The following is a 17869-nucleotide window of genomic DNA, read 5'->3' on the forward strand; positions in this document are numbered from 1 at the left end:
CGCTCCTGCTCAGACGCACGGGCCAGGCGGTGCACGGCGTAGCCCAGGTACATGACCGAGGGCGTGGAGATGACCACGATCTGGAAGACCCAGAAGCGCACGTGCGACAGGGGCGCGAAGGCGTCGTAGCAGACGTTGTCGCAGCCTGGCTGCCGCGTGTTGCAGGTGAACTTGGCCTGCTCGTCCGAGTAGATGGCCTCGCCGCCCACAGCCGTCAGCACTATGCGGAAGACCACCAGCACCGTGAGCCACACCTTACCCACGAAGGTGGAGTGGTTGTGGATCTCCTCCAGCAGCCGCGTCAAGAAGCTCCAGCTCATGTTGGTCATAGGGGCGGGCGGGCGGGTCCTGTGGGGCGGAGTGGGGGTCAGCCAGGGGCCCGCACTTAGGAGCCCGCGGAGCTCAGAGCTCAGAGCTGGGGCTCCAGGCTTGCCTTGCGGCTGGCCCCTCTGCTTACACAGCCGATGACGTGGAGCTTGCCACCTTAAACGGAAGTGGAAGCCCCCACCTGATCCGCCCCTGCTTGTGCAGATGCAGGGCCCCAGCTGGGTGAACTGCCTTCAGGAGGCAGATGGGGACACTGAGGCAAGCACTACTCAAATGTGGGGACTGGTGGTCTCAGTGTCCGCTGCACCCATGACCACCAGCCCAGCCCCAGCCGCATCCAGGTTGTTGGAGAGGGTCCCACAGAGTTTCAGCATCCGAAGGGTCTCCCCAGCCTGCCTAGCTACTCAATCCCTCCTGGCCCCTCCAGCTCCCTAGACCCCAAGACCCTGCAGCCCCATCAGCCTTCAGTCCTTCACAGCCCCCCGTGCCTGCCCCACCATCAGATCCCAGACCCCAAAGTGCCACCAGTCCACAATCCCCATAGCCCCTCGGCCGCCAGAGGCCCTGCTCAGCCTCCCTCCATACCCAGGACAGGGGTCGTCAGGGTCCCTCCGCCTCCGCAAAATCCTCCATCCTCCCTCCAGCCCCCGGCTGGTCCCGCTGCCCTTTTCAGGTGCCCAGGGTTCCAGGGCTCCGCCCGCCCAATCTAGGTTCCTGGTCCTCCATGATCTCAACCCAGACCGTCCCCAGCTGGGGTCAGGATGAAGCCAGGCGTCCGTCCAGGAGGGACGGTGTCCAGCGAGGTTACAGACCCAGTAATGCAAGGCCACACTCAGCACCTGCGACCCTCAGAGACAGCTATGCCACAGGCCAGCCAAGCCCAAGGTGGGCAAGTGCCCCCAGGAGAGGGCTGTGCACCAGGGACTGTGCTCCAAGGAGGGAGAGCTCCTACAGCTCCCCTGCCCACCCTCTCCTGGCGGTTTCCCTGGGGCCAGTACCTGCTCCTGGGTCGCTGGGGCAGGAGACCCCTTAGCTCCCTCTGCCTCTGGCCCTCTCCCTGTACCTGGCCTGGGAGGCAGCGGTGGCAGGTGTGGGACCAGCAGCAGTCGCTGGTGAGGCTCCCGGCCTCTTTATGCAGCTGAGGCCTCCCCACCCGGGGCAGGAAGAGGGGGCAGTCAGGGTTCCTGGGGAAGTGGCCCTGCTTCCTCACATCTGTGCAGTACCCCTCAGAGCCACACATTCACATGTGCACACACACTCAGATACATATCCACAGACACATGTACACATGCACACACGTGCATATGCATGAACATGCACAATGCATATGCAGATACACATGCACACACACATGCATACACGTACACATGCACAGATACACATGCAAACAGGGTCAATGCAAACACAGATGTGTATGTGCAAACTATCACCAGTGTACATCCACAGACATGCCTGTTTGCACTCACATGCAGACACACATGCATGAAAAAACAGTGCCACATACACACTTGTGCATATGCACACACATGCAGACATATGTATGCACAACCACATACACATATATGCACACACATGCAAACAGACCCGTGCACTCACACACACATGTGATCAGGCACACGCATATGCACAGGCTGGCACACTCCAGCCCTGGGGCCACCTCCCCTATCCCCCTGGCTCTGGTAGGCAGGGCCCCCCTCCCTCCCCGCCTGACCCATCACAGCAGGCTGAGGCCCACTGATTCCAGCCCGACAGGAACCTGAGACAGAGCAGGCTCAAAGGAGAGATGGGGCAGGAGGCCTTCGGTGCCAGGGCCAGCCTGCCCAGCTGTGTGGGGACAATATTGAACAAATAGCTCTCTGGGGGCAGCCTGCAGTGATGGCGCCTGCCATTGCCCATGGTGTGAGCACTCTCATTGTGGCTGACTGCCGAGTGGCTTCCTTGATTCAGCTGAGGAAATGGCGCCATCGACTAGCTCTGGTGACCACCGTGGCTCGGCCCTGGGCTGATGTGCCCTGGTGTCTGAGAGCTGGCGCTTCGCTCTGGGGTGCTGTGTCACTTGCACCCACATAGTGGTCCTGGGAATAACCTGGAAGAACCCAGGTCCTGGTCTGAGGGCCACACCTATGGGGACCCCCAGATCCACACCTCCAGCCCGTAATTCTCTCCGGGGCCTGCTTCTACCCCCAACATGGGCACTCAGATGCCCAGCAGGCACAGCCAGTGCCAGAGGGCCACACCCAAATGCCACTCTGCCCTGCAGAGCAGCTTCTCCACCCCAGCCAATCCTGAGCCTGGCTCCCCCGGCCCCGCCTGCAGGGCCTCAGGCACTTCACTCCTTGCCTGCAAGCCTGGGGAGCATTAGGACACCCACCCAGCAGGCCTCCTGCCCCGCCCCTGACTCCTAACCAGAGCAAATGCCGTGGCCTCGCCTGCCCCAGTGCCAGGTCCCCTGCCCCCACTCCACACCTGGCTCCAGATATCCCCTCGTGTGCTCTGCCCACGGCTCCCACACTGGCTGAAGCCCACTCCCACCAGGAGCCTTTGCTGCCTGGCCCCGCCACACACACATGCACAGGCGCACACACACAGGTTCAGCCCTTCCCTGAGGCTGTCGCTGTGTCACGGCCTTCCACACTGCTGGTGACTATTCCATGTGATCACAGCTGGAGACCGCAAGGTGTCTCACAGAGACGTGGGCAGTTTTATAGAAAATATAGATGTGTGAATGCACCTGGGTTCAGACACACACCTTTGCTCTGGCGCCTGCAAAGGCCTCAATGCAAAAACACCCTAGGAGCAAGAACCTACCTGGGGCCCAGGCCTTGGTTCCTACCTCCACTCCCAATCACAGGAATCAGGAACCCCTAGTGGGGGACTGGCAGACCCTAGGGCTGGGGCTGCGAAAGTACAGGAGAGCCTGGAGTAAACTGTAGTGTCAAGAGAGGAAGTCAGTGCAAGCAGCACCTGCATGTACAGCGCCCAGTGCCTGAGACTGGATCCCTCTAAGCAGTGAAAGAAATCAAGTAGTCTTGTGTTACAGATTACAGACTGACATAGATTAGAAGCCAAGGTACCTGACTGAATGTATAACCAAATGGGGGACAGGAGACAGCTCCCCTGTGCACAGTCAATCCAAAGCAGCCATGTGTACTGGAGGGGAGCGTGACCCCCAGCCCTACCTGTGGGCTGCACCTGGTAACCTGGCCTCAGAGGGTATGGGAGGGAAAGGGGGAGAACGCCTCTGCAGCACGAATCCTACACCAACCCTGGCCAGGCAGCCAAGGTGCCATCACAAGCATCGTGGATGGTGTGGATGCTTCACAGCATCTCATGGGAAGGTTACATCAACTCCATGGTCTTCCTCTCAAAATCCATCCCCCTGAGGACTCATAAGGAAACATGAGGCTGAAAGGGATCCCACCCAAGGGGCATCCTACAGAACATCTGGCCAGTGTTCATCCAGACAGTAAGGACATCCCATACAAGGAGACCCAGGAGGCTGCTGCAACCAAGAGGAGCCCAGGAAAACACGGTGACTGATGCCATGTGGGATCCATGGTGGGGCAGAAAAGGACCCTGAGGGGAGAGGCAAGGACATCTGCATACAGCAAGGACCTCAGTTAACCCCAGCTCATCGATACTGGTCCATTCATTATGAGGAGCATGTCACGCTAATGCAAGACGTCAGCAACAGGGAAACTGGGTGTCGGGTCTATAAGAAGTCTGCACTATCCTCACAACATTTCTGCAAATTTTTTTTTTTTTTTTTGAGACGGAGTCTTGCTCTGTCGCCCAGCTGGAGTGCAGTGGCATGATCTCAGCTCACTGCAAGCTCCGCCTCCCAGGTTCACGCCATTCTCCTGCCTCAGCCTCCCAAGTAGCTGGGACTACAGGCGCCCACCACCACACCCAGCTAACTTTTTGAAGTTTTTTAGTAGAGACAGGGTTTCACCGTGTTAGCCAGGATGGTCTCGATCTCCTGACCTCGTGATCCACCCGCCTCGGCCTTCCAAAGCTCTGGGATTAGAGGCGTGAGCCACCACGCCTAGCCATTTCTGTAAATCTTACTGAGCTCAAGCAATTCTCCCACCTTGGCCTCCTGAGTAGCTGGGACTACAGGCACATGCCACCATGCTGGCAATTTTTATTTATTTATTTTAAGAAATGTGCTCTTAATACAAAAATTAGCCAGGCATGGTGGTGCACTTGCAGTTCCAGCTACTCGGGAAGCTTAGGTGGGAGAATCACTTGAACCCAGGAAGGGAAGATAGCAGTGACCCGAGATCACACCACTGCACTCGAGCCTGGGTGACAGAGCGAGACCCTATCTCCTTTTTTTTTTTTTTTGATGGTAGCCCCCTACCCTGATGCCCAGAGCTCAGCTCTGTGGTGGCAGCTCCCGTACCTGTCCTCCATGTCCCTGCCTGAGCCCCCAGCTGCCTGTCCTGGACAGCCCAGGCCCTGGGATAGTGCTGCAGAATGAGGTTGTCAGCAGGGGTTTGGTGGAGGCCCTCAGGAGGAGAGGGGAGGGGTGCTGGCCTCCAGGGAGCCAGGCCCGCGATTTGTAGACTATGTGCACACAAGTCCAAGAGATCTCACCCCAAAGCTACACCTCCAGGGTGCCCAGAATGAGGATTGGTGGGGAGGGGCTTCAGCTTGGTCAAAGAGCTGGAAGCACCCTTGGGCTTCAAAGTCTGGGAGGAGGGAGCTGCTGGGGTTAGTAATGTATGTCAGGGAGAGGTAGGGGGGTGGCCACAGGAGGCCAGCAGCCAGGACGCTGCCTGACCCAGGTCTCGGAGTAGTAAGGCAGGGTCAGCCCCAGGGAAGGCTGTGGGAAGTAGAGGAGGATGTGGGCATTGGTGGAGGGCCGGGGGCTCACAGGGTTCTCATACTGGGGACCAGGGTCTCACGGGGGCTCGCTATTAGGCCAGGGTGTAAAAGGGGGCCTCACAGTGGGGACGGTCTCACCCTGGTGCCATCAGGGACTCACAGGAAGGGCTTCAAAGGGTGTGCGGCAAGAGCCAAGGGGCTCACCATGGGGGCTCACAGTGGGGGCCACCTCTGGGAAGGGTTTCAGGGCAAGCAGGCCCAAGCCGAGGCCACTTGTCTGCAAACCTGGCTGGGCCAGCTCTGACCGGTGTCCTGGTGTCCTGGCACCTCAGGACACCAGTCAGAGCCGGACCTCCTCCCCCATCAACCTCCTGCTCATCCTGGGTCTGAATGAGGGTCCTGGGACACAGCGGAACAAGCCCCGCCCTGCCAGGTCTGTAGCACAGGGTCAGGGGCCCAGGTATTTCATTCCATCTGCAGACCCTCCCAGGGCAGGCCATGAAGCACGGGTGTTTTCTGCAGTTAAGGGCAGCCACCAGACAGGTACCCACGCACACAGTTCACCAGGTGGGACCCTGGGGCAGGCTCCTCCCCTCCCTGAAAATGATGGGACCCCAGCGCATGGCAGGCACTGTGCTGTCACTTGTCCACTCAGTCCAAAGCAGATTCCCAGTCCCACTTCCCTGGGGCTCCTGCAGGCACAGTCCCCTCCTACCCCTGCACTCCACTGCGGGGCCCTGTGTGGGGACGGTCCTCACTCAGGGGGTGTACAGCGCTCACCCACCCTCAGGCCTCAATTTCTCCTCACCCCCAACAGGCCGTAGCCCCCTACCCTGATGCCCAGAGCTCAGCTCTGTGGTGGCAGCTCCCGTACCTGTCCTCCATGTCCCTGCCTGAGCCCCCAGCTGCCTGTCCTGGACAGCCCAGGCCCTGGGATGGTCAGCCCCAAGTGCACCCTCAGTCATGCTCCTCTGGATGCCCTGGTCCAGAGGGAGGTGCAGAGCTCGGCCCCCCAGGACCCAAGCCCCAAGCCTGGAACCCTCCTTCCACACCCACTCTGCCCCAGCAGCTCCGTGGCCGGCCTCGCTGTCCTGCCTGTGCAGCTTGTAGGCCCACTGGCTGTGGGCACCAGCCATCCTCATGCATCCTTCACGTGTACACACAGTGCACGCTCCTCCCTCCAACCCTCCACACATAAGCAGTGCACACTCCCACATGTACACTGCTGCCCGAGCTCAACATAGAGCTGGGCTCACACACTCACTCTCACACATAGCCATGAACCCTCCCTATTCAGACTCAGCCTCACCACACGCCTCCTTCAGGGAGTTTCCCCCAGGTCCAGGAACGCAAGGTGCCCCCACCAAGACCCCAAGTGCCTGCCCACATCATGGCTCCCCTCACGTGGCCTGCCACAGCTCCTAAACTGACCAGATCCCCAGGAGCCCAAGAGCACGGGTATGGTGCTCAGGAATGCCAGGGGAGTGAGGGAACACTGAGGAACATGGTGTGGGGGTACGAGTCTGTGGGGTCCCCAGCCCCTGCCAGGGCCATGCACAGGTGCAGCTGGTGAGGCAACATCCAGGCTGGTGCCTCCTCCCCCATGGAGCCCTCTTCCCCCTCGGGTTGTTGGCAATTGACACTGTCAATGTGTGGGCCCTCCTGCAGCCCGTTCTCAAGTCCCCTCCCTCGGGGTCCCAAGCAGGTACAGAGCTGTCAGGCCCAGAAGTGAGGGGCTGTTCCTCCCCTGGAGGTGGACCAAGGGGTCAAGTTAGGCCTGGGTCAGGCTGGGAGTGTGTCATCACTGCAGTTTGGACAGCTCCCCCCGGCCAGCCTCCTGGGCTGTTGCAGGCCTCGAGCTGACCACACATTCTCCAGAAATGGAGCCCTGGGGGGTATGCATGGTGGGAGTGAGGGGGTGATGCTTACCCCAGCCTCCTAAGCCTGTCCCTGCTCTCCACCTGCTCCCCTCAGGGTCCACGAACCCGTCTCTTCCCTCCTGAATGCCCAGCAGCCAGGAATCCTGGGCTCACTGCCATCCAGCTCCAGGATGGGGGCCCCCATGCCTGGGCTGTGGCCTCCCTGTGCATCAGCCCTGGGGTGCTTCACCCTCCCCGCGGGATGCGGGCCTCCCACTCCTCAGCCATGCTGCCCCTTCCTTGCACTGAGGGCCTGCTCCAGCACCCCAGGGGGGGCCTCCACCCAGTTAATCACAGCACTGACGAGCACTGGGGATGGCTCCTTGACCACAGGGTCTGCTGCGCTTCAGACCTAGGCTGGGCCCCAGTGCAAGCTTATTGGCTTGTGGTCTTCTATGAAGGAGACTGAGTAGGGCCCCAGGTCTGTCTGTGCAAGGGGCAGGCCAGCCCCCTCATGTCCAGGTGGCCGCTGAGGGTAGGAGAGTGGGCCTGGACACAATGCAGCTGGCTGGTGTTTCAGAGGCCAGTCCTACCGCTGCCTGAGGGGCCCCAGCTGCTGGGGGAGGTACTGAAGGCAGCCCCCTCCCACTTGCCAGCTGTCCCAGAGCAGACCCCGCAAGTTGGTGCCCATCCTGCGGTGAAGGCAGCTGGGCCTGAAGGACACAGACACGGAGCCGGGGGACACCCCACCATCTGCGTGGAGCAGCGGAGCCCAGGAGAGGGTGGCAGGTGCAAGGAGTGCACCCTCCTGGGGCTGGTCCTCAGGAAGCCCTCCCTCCTTCGGAGACTCAAGGTCAGGAGCACAGGGTGAGGCTGTCTCCTAGGGCAACAGCCCCCAGCCCCATGAGGTACATACATGGACCCCAGCACCCTACCTTTTCCAGGCCAGAAAATTCCAGTCTCCCTCAGACCCCTTCCACCTGCTTGGATGCTGGTCCTCCCCGAGGGTGTGTGGCCGAGCCAGGGCCACCTCTCGCCACCAAGCACAATGGGGGCTGGAGGAGGGGCCCTCAAGGGCCCCATTGTTCCCCCCTCGGCCTCAGGGTCTGAATCCCTGATTGTCCTGGGGGGCAGGGCAGCGGGCAGGGCTTTCCAGGCCCAAGCAGGTCAGAGGCCAGCCCCAGCCTCCGAAGCTCAGTCCACCTGTCCTGGAGCAAGCCTCTGGGGGCTGCCCGGGCCCTCCCCTGCCCTCCTCTCCCCTCCCCTCCCCTGCCCAGCCGCCTGGGCGGCTCTGGACTGTATCCTCCGGAGGCCCCAGTCTGGGCTCTGGGCGGGGACTCTGCTCCCCGCCCCCATTTCCGGCCGGGCGCCCTGCCTGCCTCCCTCTCTCCCACCCATCTGTCTGCACCCCACCCCAGAAGCACCTCACCTAGGATCAGAACAGGGCTGGGGCTGACCCTAGGGGTGGCCGGCAGCACCACCCTGTGCCGCCTTAGACAGGCAGGCTGGGGGAGCACAGGGGAAGGAGGGAGGTGGCCTGACCACAGGCTCCCCACACACAACACACAGCCCCCAGGGCCGCGAGGGGAGGGGCATCTCCCTCAAGGAATCCCCTATGCCTTGAGGTCTAGAACCTCCAGCTGTCAGAGCTCAGAGGCCTCTCCTGGAAGCTCTGGCCCATGCCAGATCCACAGGAGCTCGGGCACCAAGAGGCAGCCCTCAGGGCCCACCCCTGCAGCCTCAGGCTGCCCGGTGCAGCCGCTGCCTGCTCTCCACCTGCTGGCCCACCAGGCGGGTTGGGACCAGCCCTGCCACCTTCCCTGGCTGCCAGTCAAGCATGATGCTGCCTTGGGGTGGCAGCCAGGAGCCGACAGGCAGCAGATGCCTAGGCAAAGGCCACCTGGTGGTCCTCCTTGGGGCTGGTGGTTAGGGTGGGCTGCTGGAGCTCGGGGCCTGATCAGGATGGGGCCCGATCAGGATGGGGCTCCACCAACCTCGGGGCCACGTTCCACTCATTTATGGACTTTCTAATCCAACAGTTATTTTATTAGGATATCAGCCCCGGGTCCAGCATGAGAGATAGGGACAGGGGACAGCCCGGTGGGGCTGGGTCGGGGGTCACCCCAGGATGTTCCAACCACAGGGGCAGCATCCCCTCCACTCCATGTGCTGGCCAAGGGCACAGAGCTGCCGTTATCACCTGCCAAGGAGGTGGCTCAGTGCTGCTGCCCTGGTCCTGTATGGGCCTGGGGTGCCGAGAACAGAGAGCAAGCCTCAGGCGCCGGTCCTTTGAGCTTTCTTGATTTCCTGCCAGTGAGGAAGAAAGAGAGTTGGGAGGGCTGGTATCCAGGAAGGGCTGGGCTTCCTGCTCTTCCTCCACAGTGGACCTTGGTGTCTCATGCCAGTGCTTGGGTAGGACTGTCCCATCTGACCTCAGTGGCCTCCTGGACAACAAAGGCCTGGCCCCAAGGCCTCCCCTTGGGCCTTGCCCAGGTAGGCACAAGGATGGGCCCACCTCAGAGAGCGCCTCCTTCAGCTCCGCGTAGGCCTGGTCCAGACTGTCGTTGATGATGACCACATCAAAAAGACCGGGCTCCTTGCCTGTGGGTGGGGCCTGGGGTCAGGGCACAGTGAGCCCATGCAGCCCCACCCCAACTCCCACATGACCCCCAGAACAGCCCACTGGCTTGCGGCTGTCCTCGCTGTGGCTGTGTGACAGCTTTCCAGCCCAGCTGGGCCTGTGCAGGGTAGGGAAGGGCCGCCCCCTGGGACTCAGTCCTCAGGTACCCCTCCTGCTCTCTCTGGAGCCCCAAACCTTGGGTCTGGACACCAGCAACCATCAGGACTCTGGTTAGGGGTTGCAGTGTCCTCTATACACACAGCAGAACATTAAATGCCCTCTTCCTGTGGGCTGCAGTCAGACCCAGAGGAGAAGCGACAGCTGTAAGAGGATGTACATGACACCCCCGGGGCTAGAAGGCAGGGGACATCTCATGGGACCCTGGGTGATGGGGGGTCTGGGGGCCCTCACGGAGACTCTAGGTAACAGAAGGAAATCTGAGAACCCTCAATGAGACCCTTGGTGACTGGGGTGAGTTCTGGGGACACTCACGGGGACTCTAGGTGTTGGGAGGTAGTTGGGAGGTCTGAGGACCCTCACAGGGACTCCAGATGTCAGAAAGTCTGGGGACCCACAGGGTCCCTGGTGCCAAAGGTCTCAGAACCCCGACTCCCCTCCTGGCATGCCCTGGTAGTCCCACGGCACACTCACTGCTCTCCATGTCGGCCCGGGCAGCAGCCAGCCGCTTCGCCAGGCTCTCCTCCGTTTCAGTGTTGCGCTGCCGCAGCCGCTGCTCCTAAAAAGGGGGTGGCAGTCAGAGCCTGGCATGCCCTGACCCCCAGCCCCCAACCCTGCCCAGCACACACCAGCACATGCAGTGAGGGCGGCTGCACAGAGATGTAGATGGGCCGCAGATCGGTGGCCTTGATGTTCCGCACACCCTGCAGGTCCACGTCCAGCACGCAGATGCGGTTCATGGCCTGCACGGCCTGCACCGCCGCCTTGCTGGAGGCAGGTGCCAGGTCAGCAGGGGTGCCAGGGCTCTCTGAGGCCTACAAGAGCTTCAGGGACACCCAGGTCCTCCCAGGCCCAGCATTCTCCTCCCACAGCTAAGCCTAGGCCTGGCGTGAACCCAGCACCCCACAGCACCTCAAACCTGCTACCCCCACACCCTGCCCCACCTACAGGGAACACAGACCACCCACTCTCCAAGGTGCCTGTAGTAAGCACGAGGTGTCCTGTGTACCCTTCACCCTGCCAGGACAACGCATGGTGGCAGGACCGGGCCCAGTAATCTCGTGAAAGAGCCACCACAGGGCCACAGACCTGGGAGCCTGGCCCTGGGCCACAACCTGGCCACATTCACAACCATGGGGCGGGTGGTGTGGATGGCGGGCAGGCAGCAGGCACTACCTGAACCCCTGCCGCCCACAGCAATCCCGGGAGCCCACCCGCACCCACGTGTGGCCCACCTCGTGCCATACAGGTTCCCTGAGAACTCGGCATGCTCAATGAAGTCACCGGCTGCTATGTCACGCTGCATCACCTCCCTGGTTACAAAGTAGTAATCTGGGGAAGAGGAGGGGCAGTCCAGAGGGCAGACTGGACCTGCACCAGGGCTTCCAGGGCCAGCCGCCCCCAACCCAGGCATGCTTGCAGGCCCCTCCCACGCCCACGACTGCTTCGGTCAGATCCTTGCCGGGCAGGAGACGTCTGAGGACCCCTCAAGTGCTGCCAAGTGCTTGAGCCAGACACCATTTCTCACACTGTCCTCACTGATGGAGATACGAGACTGGGTTCCAGCGGGGGAGTTGGGAGTTGGTGGTGGGGGGAGTGGGGACTGGAGATCAACAGGTGCTGGGGGAAGGTGGTGGGGGAACTGGTGACCATCAGGTTACAGAGGGGATAATGTGGTGGGGTGACTGGAGACCACTGGGTTGCATATTACGGGGCAGGGGTGCTGTTGGGAAGGGGGTCCCTTGTCTTGAATCAGGCAGGCAGAGTAGCCCTTTTTACCAGGACCCCAGAAGACAGCTCAAAAGTGCTGATAAGCCCAGGACAGGGCTGGGGACAGCAGCACTGTGGCCGCCTCCAGGGTGGGAGGAAGACAGCCCCAGGCCTTGGCTGGCCTCTCACACTGTACCCAAGGAAGGCGACACCGCACTGTGACACTGACACCCTGATTTAGCTCACTGGCTCTTGGAGGCAAGGACCCATCTCACAGATGAGGGATCAACGGGGGCAGGAGATGGGCAGCACAGCCAACACAGCTGTAGGGCCCAGTAGCCCTGCTCACACTGGGGGTGCTCCAGCCACAGGGCCCCACCCCACTCACCTTTGCCATTCTCCTCGCCAGGCCTCGGGTTCCTTGTGGTATCTAGCAGAGAGACCTGTCACCCATCAGGGACTGCTCAGAGCGCACTGCCCCACCCAGCGTTCCCCTTGCGGTCCCGACAGCACTTGAGCCCCAGGATGCAGGCAGCCAGTGGAGCACACAGCTGGGAAGGCGCAGGAGTCTACAAGGCGAGGGTTCTCCCAGAAAGAGACACTGCAGCCCAGTTATCAGCACTCAACAGACCCAGGGAAGGGAGACACAGGCACGTGGAACAGCAGGAGTGCAATAACCTCAGGTTCTGTGTGGTAGGAAGTGGGCAAGAGTGCGGACAGTCTGCAGGGTGAGTGTGCCTGTTGGGTTCAGGCTCCTGGCCTGCTCACAGGCTGCTGGGACTACTCAGCAGCCTTGAGGTCTACGCATCCCCCTGCAAGAGCCCTGGACTCACGGGACACGCTGAAGCCAAAGATGCCGCTGTGCTCCTGGAGCAGTCTCTTCAGCAGGGTGCTCTTCCCAGCTCCCGAAGGCCCGCTCAGCACCACAGGCCTGGGGCCCGACATGCCTGGGGGTGAGAGGAGAGGCTGTGGATAGCAGAGTGGCCTCTGGCCCCCACCTGCTGAGCTGCCTCTGCCTTCATGGCAGGAAAGGGCTGACCCAGGGATGGAGACATTGGCCTAAGAGTCTCCTGAGAGCCTGGGTATTCTTCCCCCTGACCTCTGTCACATTGGAAGGCCCGGCATGCACAGAGTGGCCCTCAGACCAGGATCTGGGCACACGGGAGACGAATGGAAGGCCAGCTTTACTGGGTTCTCAGCAGGGGAGCCCCCCACTGAAATCCACCACCACTGAACCCACTGACCCTGTCAGCCTCCCCAGGGGTCCCTGGTAAGCGATGCTATCTACTCTGATCACACCCTACCCGGGCGCTACCGTCCCCACCTGGTGGAGTCACCTCCAAGCCCTCTGGGAGCCTGCCCTGAGACCCCCACCCCACCCAGGAGCCCAGCCATTTGCTCCCATGCATGATGCTGAGTGCTGGGCTGCTAGGTCTGGAATGGAAATGTCCCTGTCCCACCTCTGTCCTCTGGCACCATACCCTGCAGATATGGCCTTGTCAAGATCTGCTGAATCTATGCCCATTCCAGGAACTTCTCATCGGACTTGGGACTCCTATCTGTGATGCTGGTAATGCCAGGAGGGGGTTGGAGGTCTCCCTCCCAGCCTCCAAGGGGACGGCAAACAGGATCCTAGCTTGGACACTTGTGGCAGGTAAGGGCCCGGGAGCTGGCCTTTGCTTGGTGGGAATCCTCCCCAGGAACAGCGCCTACCTGTTTGCTGGGGTGCGGCCTCTGTGGCCAGCCTGGGGCGGGTCTGTCTGCTGGACTGAGAGCTGAGGGTGCTGAGTCCCTAATCCCCACCACGCCTGCTTCTGGCCCCGCCCTTCTAAGCCAGGAATAAATCCCCAGGGGGCCTGGCCTTCAGCCCTTGCAGGGAAGCAGCCCTGTCCACCTGCTCTGCGGCTGTGCAGGAAGGAAAAGACGGCTCCAGCTCCTGTCCCAAGACCTGCACCTGCCCTGACCTCCCAGCCCACGTGGGGGGAGTGGGGACAGCGTCTTCGAGTTGGGGTGGAGAGCAGAGCTGAGGAGTGGTGCCATGCACTGCAGCTGTGTTCAGGGACTGGGGCAGAGGGAAGTGGACAGACCCCTGGCGACGCGCAAACCTTGGACACAACTCAGGCAAGGCGTGGATGGCCTCCTCCTGTTTGGGGCACAGCCGCCTGTGGGCAGACGAGCAGACAGCGGGAAGGACCTGAGGATGCCCTCCTAATCCCCAATTTAGGCCACCGAGGTAATCTCACAAATGCACCACGGCTGCAACTCCATCATGCACAGGGACACCCACCACACACATGCCACTCCCAAGCACAAAGGTATGCAGGATGTGTGCACAAACCTACCACAAACACACACACATGCATGCACACACAGCACACACATGCACACAAATGCACACACACCACACGTATGTACCCACACAGGCACACATGCACACGCATACATGTCATTGATTGACCCCAGACCCCCAGTTAAAAAGACTCAGGAGGAAGGGAACTGCAGGGCACCCACCCAGAAGTCCATGTGCTCTCCGTAAGGGATAGACTCCTCCCTCCTTACTGCCTCTTCTGGGCTTTTTGTCACAAGCACATGTCGTTTTCATCTCAGCATGCCCTCCATGCCCTCCTGGCTCTCCCACCCACAGAACTTGCTCCTGCGCTTAGCTCAGGCCTCTCCAGCCCTGCCACCTCCTCTATGTGCCAGCCAACCATCAGCACGCACCACAGTGGCCAGGGTTCTTCATCCATTCAGCTTCTCCCAGTCAGTAAGCCCTGCAACCCCCACAGCCTGGTTCCCATAATACACTAGCTAGGAGCCCCCCAGAGTCTCCCACAATCAATGAGCCATGCCACTTGCATAAATTTCTGGAGCCCCTGCTTCTCGCCAGGGTGGAAGGGGTGCAGTTCTCAGGACACATCCAGCAATAGCTACACACCTACTTGAAGCATCACGATCACACAAATTAAGACTTGATGATCTTATGGTGACTTTTCCAATACGAAGGAGAAAAAGTTAAGCTAGATCACGCGCTTCAAAGAACCCGATATGGGAGCACTACTCAGACGGTCCTGTGGGCTGGACCCCATGTGAGCTTCTGCCCTGTTGCTCCAGAGCTGGCCCTTCTTACGGTCATTCCACCCTGCCAACCCACAGCCAGCATGGCACTGGTGGGCCCAACAGGGCTACCCCGAGGCTGGTCCTGCCCTGTTTCCCCCAGCCCCTGGCTCCAAGCTTTTCGGGTCTGAACCTAGATGGTACGTGACTACAAATTCACACGGAAGGAAACACAGCGGTGACCTCCACTGACCAGGCCTCCCCTCCTTCCTCCTGAGGGAGCACTAAGCTACCAAGGTGAGGCTGGACCCACAGGCAGAAGATACCAGTTCGCCCAGGTGCTGCCAGGCAGGGGTCCAGGCTCCAGCCTCGCCAAGGGCGTTGTCTGCACAGCTGTGCCCACTCTCACCCAGCACAGGGCACGAGGCACACACGATACACCAATTGCCAAGAACTCTGGGCGGGCCAACACTCTGCTCTTCCTGGGTCCCGAGTTCGGCTCTGCCCAAGCGTGAGGGCACAATGAGCAGACTATTGGGGGCCCTGGCCAGCCAGAGTGTGCAGAGGGCAGACAGTGAGTGGATGCGGGCCTTGCAGAAGCACAGCCACACCACCACTGGAGACAAGGTGGGGGCACAGGATGCCTGCCTGCCTGCCTGGGGAGAGACCAGTGGCAGAGCGGACACCAAAGCCACCTTTCACGGAGCACAACCAAGGGAGAAAATTGTGGCCCAGGCCTCATGGCTCCTACAATCTTGGGGTGGAAACCACAGAACCTGACTTTGCCCTGACCAGAATACACATGCCAAAGGTGTCTTCCTGTGGGCAGAGAGAAGCATTCCAGCAAACAACATTCTGTGTTCTCCACTCTCACCAACCCACAGTCGCAAACCCCAGTCAGCTGCCTGGCAAGAAGCCACACAACCCACAACTGTAAGGACCTGCCAGGCACGTGGTCTCCACAGGAGCTCCGAGATGGAAGGTCTCCTGGGAGCCGCCGGCGCAGATCCACGTTCCGGAATGATCTCTGCCAGAACGCTCCCTGGACTGGGCTCCCATGCTGCCCCAGCAGCCGCTTTCCTGGAAAGGCACTTCCTGCTCTGGCGGCAGAATCTCCTCCTTCCGGCTTCCAACCATCCTAAGGACTGAACAGAGTCACCACCTTGCCCTCTGCCCACTGTTCCAGGAGATGCTAATAGAGGGCTCGACCTTCTGAGAAAGGAGAGATGTCAGCCCCTGCCTGGCCTCTCGTAAGACACAATCCACTAGACGTGGGCCTGGGCTCTGGGCTGGGTCGGCTGGATGAAGGGGAGGTTGGTGGTCCAGGCGGCTGCTCTTGGATGCAGGGTCTCTGGGCACACATCTGGGTAGCATGCGTCCTAGCCTTCAGCAACCTCGTTTTAAATGGGACCACGCCAGGAGCAGCCAGGGCGCTTTCGTTTTCACTTTCTTTCCCCCAGGGGGACAGGAACATTCCTTTACCTCCTGGGGAAACCGGGCCCTTCCAGAGCCACAGACCCGTGAAAACCCCAGCCCTTCACGATGCTGCGCGGCTATGTTTGGGTCTGTCCATCAGGGAGAAAGAAAAACAGGCCGAGTCTTGCACAGGGTCCTCGACAGCAACCCTGGGCAAAGGGCAGAGCAAGCCTGAGACAGGAAGGGGCCATGAGCCCAGGGACAGCAGAGCAGGACCCAGCCCGGGGTACCAGGACTGGCCTCTTTCAAGCAGAGGCAAAACCGAGGCCCACAACATGCAGGGTCAAAATCAACTTTAAGGCACCTGCTTCCCACACCAGTCCTTACTGGGGCATACTTCTAAGGCGACGCTCAAGAATGGCAGCTGGGCAGCTTCAAGAACCTCAATCCAGACTCTGGCCTTGGGAGAATCCAAACCCCAAATGCCACACTCATGCGTCGGGAGAAAGGTCTGCAGTTTCCCCAAGTCCCTATCTCTGCGCCGTGCCGCGGGGCAGGCAGAATCCTGGGAGCCCTGGAATAGCCAGCTCCATCCGCCCAGGACCCCCGGGTTTGCAGAGTAAGGCGGGAACCAGAGCGCACACCGCGCCGGGCCAGCGATAGGGACTCCCGGCTGCTGTCTTTGGCGGCGTGCCCAGCTGTCGGGAAGACACCGAGCGCTCCTACGCGCCAGAGGAGCAGCTCGACGCTGCGAGAACTGCCGGTCCGCTCAGCTCCTGAGGAGCGCCCCGCCCTCCAGGACAGGGGCTCCCCCACGTTGCCCGCCCGTCCGCCCTCCAGAGCTCCCCAGTTCTCAGGGTCCACAGTTGAACGTGTCACAGGGTGTCCCGGCTAGGAGCAGATCCGGAGGCGGCGTGGACTGGGCGACCGCAAAGCGCAGGGGCCGCTGCCGCCTCGTCCGCGAGTCACCCTCGCGACTGTGCTCGTCGTACTCACCGTCCGGTAGGGCCCGGCCCAGGACGGCCGCAGCCAGCCCGGCCAGCGGGCGCCGCAGCATCTGGGCCCACCTCCTCCGCCCACTGAACCTACGTCACAGCCCCGCACCAGCCCACCTCTGCACGCGCGAGAGACTGACGTCATGAGGCGCCTGCCCCGCCCATGTCTGACTCGTTTCTCCCCGCCTCTTAGGGAAGTACTTACCTCAGTGCCGCGCTGGCCCCGCCTCCACTTGCGCCGGCCTGTCGCCACCGCAGGGGCGTTCACCACACCGCCCTCCCAGCCCGCCTCCTCCCGCTTACGTCACAGCGCGGCGCCGGCCCGCCTCCACACAGCGCGAACTAACGCCACGACCCGCCGGCCCCGCCCACGGTGTACTTGTCCCGCCCTGTCCTTCGGAGAAGTACCTCAGTGCAGCGCAGGCCGGGCTTTCATCTGCTACGTCACAGCGCTGCGCCAGCCCGCCTCCTCCCCTTTACGTCACAGCGCGGCGCCGGCCCGCCTCCACACAGCGCGAACTAACGCCACGACCCGCCGGCCCCGCCCACGGTGTACTTGTCCCACCCTGTCCTTCGGAGAAGTACCTCAGTGCAGCGCAGGCCGGGCTTTCATCTGCTACGTCACAGCGCTGCGCCAGCCCGCCTCCTCCCCTTTATGTCACAGCGCCGTTTTCGTCCTCCATCGACACTGCAGGGGCCTAACTAACCAACGACTCCGCCAACCCGTTCCAAGCCGGCCACTCTTCAAAAACCATTAATTGGGAAATGTGGCCGGGCGCGTGGCTTACCTCTGTGATCCGAGCTCTTTGGGAGGCCGAGGCGGGAGGATCGCGTGAGGCCAGAAGTTGGAGACCAGCCTGAGGATCATAGGGAAACCCCTT

At 61.3% G+C, this 17869-nt stretch overlaps 2 protein-coding genes across 18 annotated transcripts in view; both read right to left on the reverse strand.

Moving 5' to 3' along the window:
- Window positions 1-8125, reverse strand: part of GJC2 (gap junction protein, gamma 2, 47kDa) — a 10507-nt gene extending 2382 nt beyond the window's left edge. Inside the window, exons 1-2 of the mRNA XM_011965743.1 lie at window positions 7952-8125; window positions 4-348 (exon numbers count right to left, since the gene is read on the reverse strand). Coding sequence (XP_011821133.1) covers window positions 4-329 — 326 coding nt within the window. The 5' untranslated portion in view covers window positions 330-348; window positions 7952-8125. The remainder of the gene's footprint in view (window positions 1-3; window positions 349-7951) is intronic.
- Window positions 6177-17392, reverse strand: GUK1 (guanylate kinase 1). Of its 17 annotated transcripts, none has more exons than XR_001004415.1 (9): window positions 16990-17124; window positions 12357-12470; window positions 11912-11953; window positions 11049-11145; window positions 10443-10581; window positions 10288-10372; window positions 9532-9617; window positions 9111-9323; window positions 6177-6189 (listed from the first exon to the last, which is right to left on the reverse strand). XR_001004415.1 is itself a non-coding variant. In XM_011965712.1 (9 exons), the coding sequence occupies exons 3-9, from the start codon at window positions 12466-12468 to the stop codon at window positions 9291-9293; spliced, it is 594 nt and encodes a 197-aa protein (XP_011821102.1). In that variant the 5' UTR covers window positions 12469-12470; window positions 16060-16224; window positions 16990-17125; the 3' UTR covers window positions 9036-9290. The 17 variants fall into 17 exon arrangements, 16 of the variants coding, with proteins under 16 accessions (XP_011821102.1, XP_011821104.1, XP_011821099.1 ...); XM_011965712.1 differs by lacking the exon at window positions 6177-6189 and adding an exon at window positions 16060-16224 and having other exon boundaries at window positions 9036-9323; window positions 16990-17125; XM_011965714.1 differs by lacking the exons at window positions 6177-6189; window positions 16990-17124 and adding an exon at window positions 17194-17392 and having other exon boundaries at window positions 9036-9323.
- Between the last annotated feature and the right edge of the window lie 477 nt (window positions 17393-17869).

The sequence above is a fragment of the Mandrillus leucophaeus genome, unplaced genomic scaffold (assembly GCF_000951045.1).
Source record: "Mandrillus leucophaeus isolate KB7577 unplaced genomic scaffold, Mleu.le_1.0 Scaffold734, whole genome shotgun sequence".
Lineage (NCBI taxonomy): Eukaryota > Metazoa > Chordata > Mammalia > Primates > Cercopithecidae > Mandrillus > Mandrillus leucophaeus.

Coding starts and splice junctions, on each gene's coding strand:
- GUK1 (XM_011965699.1), bottom strand. CDS start 17,050: ATGCTGCGGCGCCCGCTGGCCGGGCTGGCTGCGGCCGTCCTGGGCCGG. Junction 12,471..16,989: donor GGGCCGGGCCCTACCGGACG/GTGAGTACGACG, acceptor TCTCACCCCCAG/GCATGTCGGGCCCCAGGCCT. Junction 10,582..11,048: donor GGGAACCTGTATGGCACGAG/GTGGGCCACACG, acceptor ACCTGCCTCCAG/CAAGGCGGCGGTGCAGGCCG.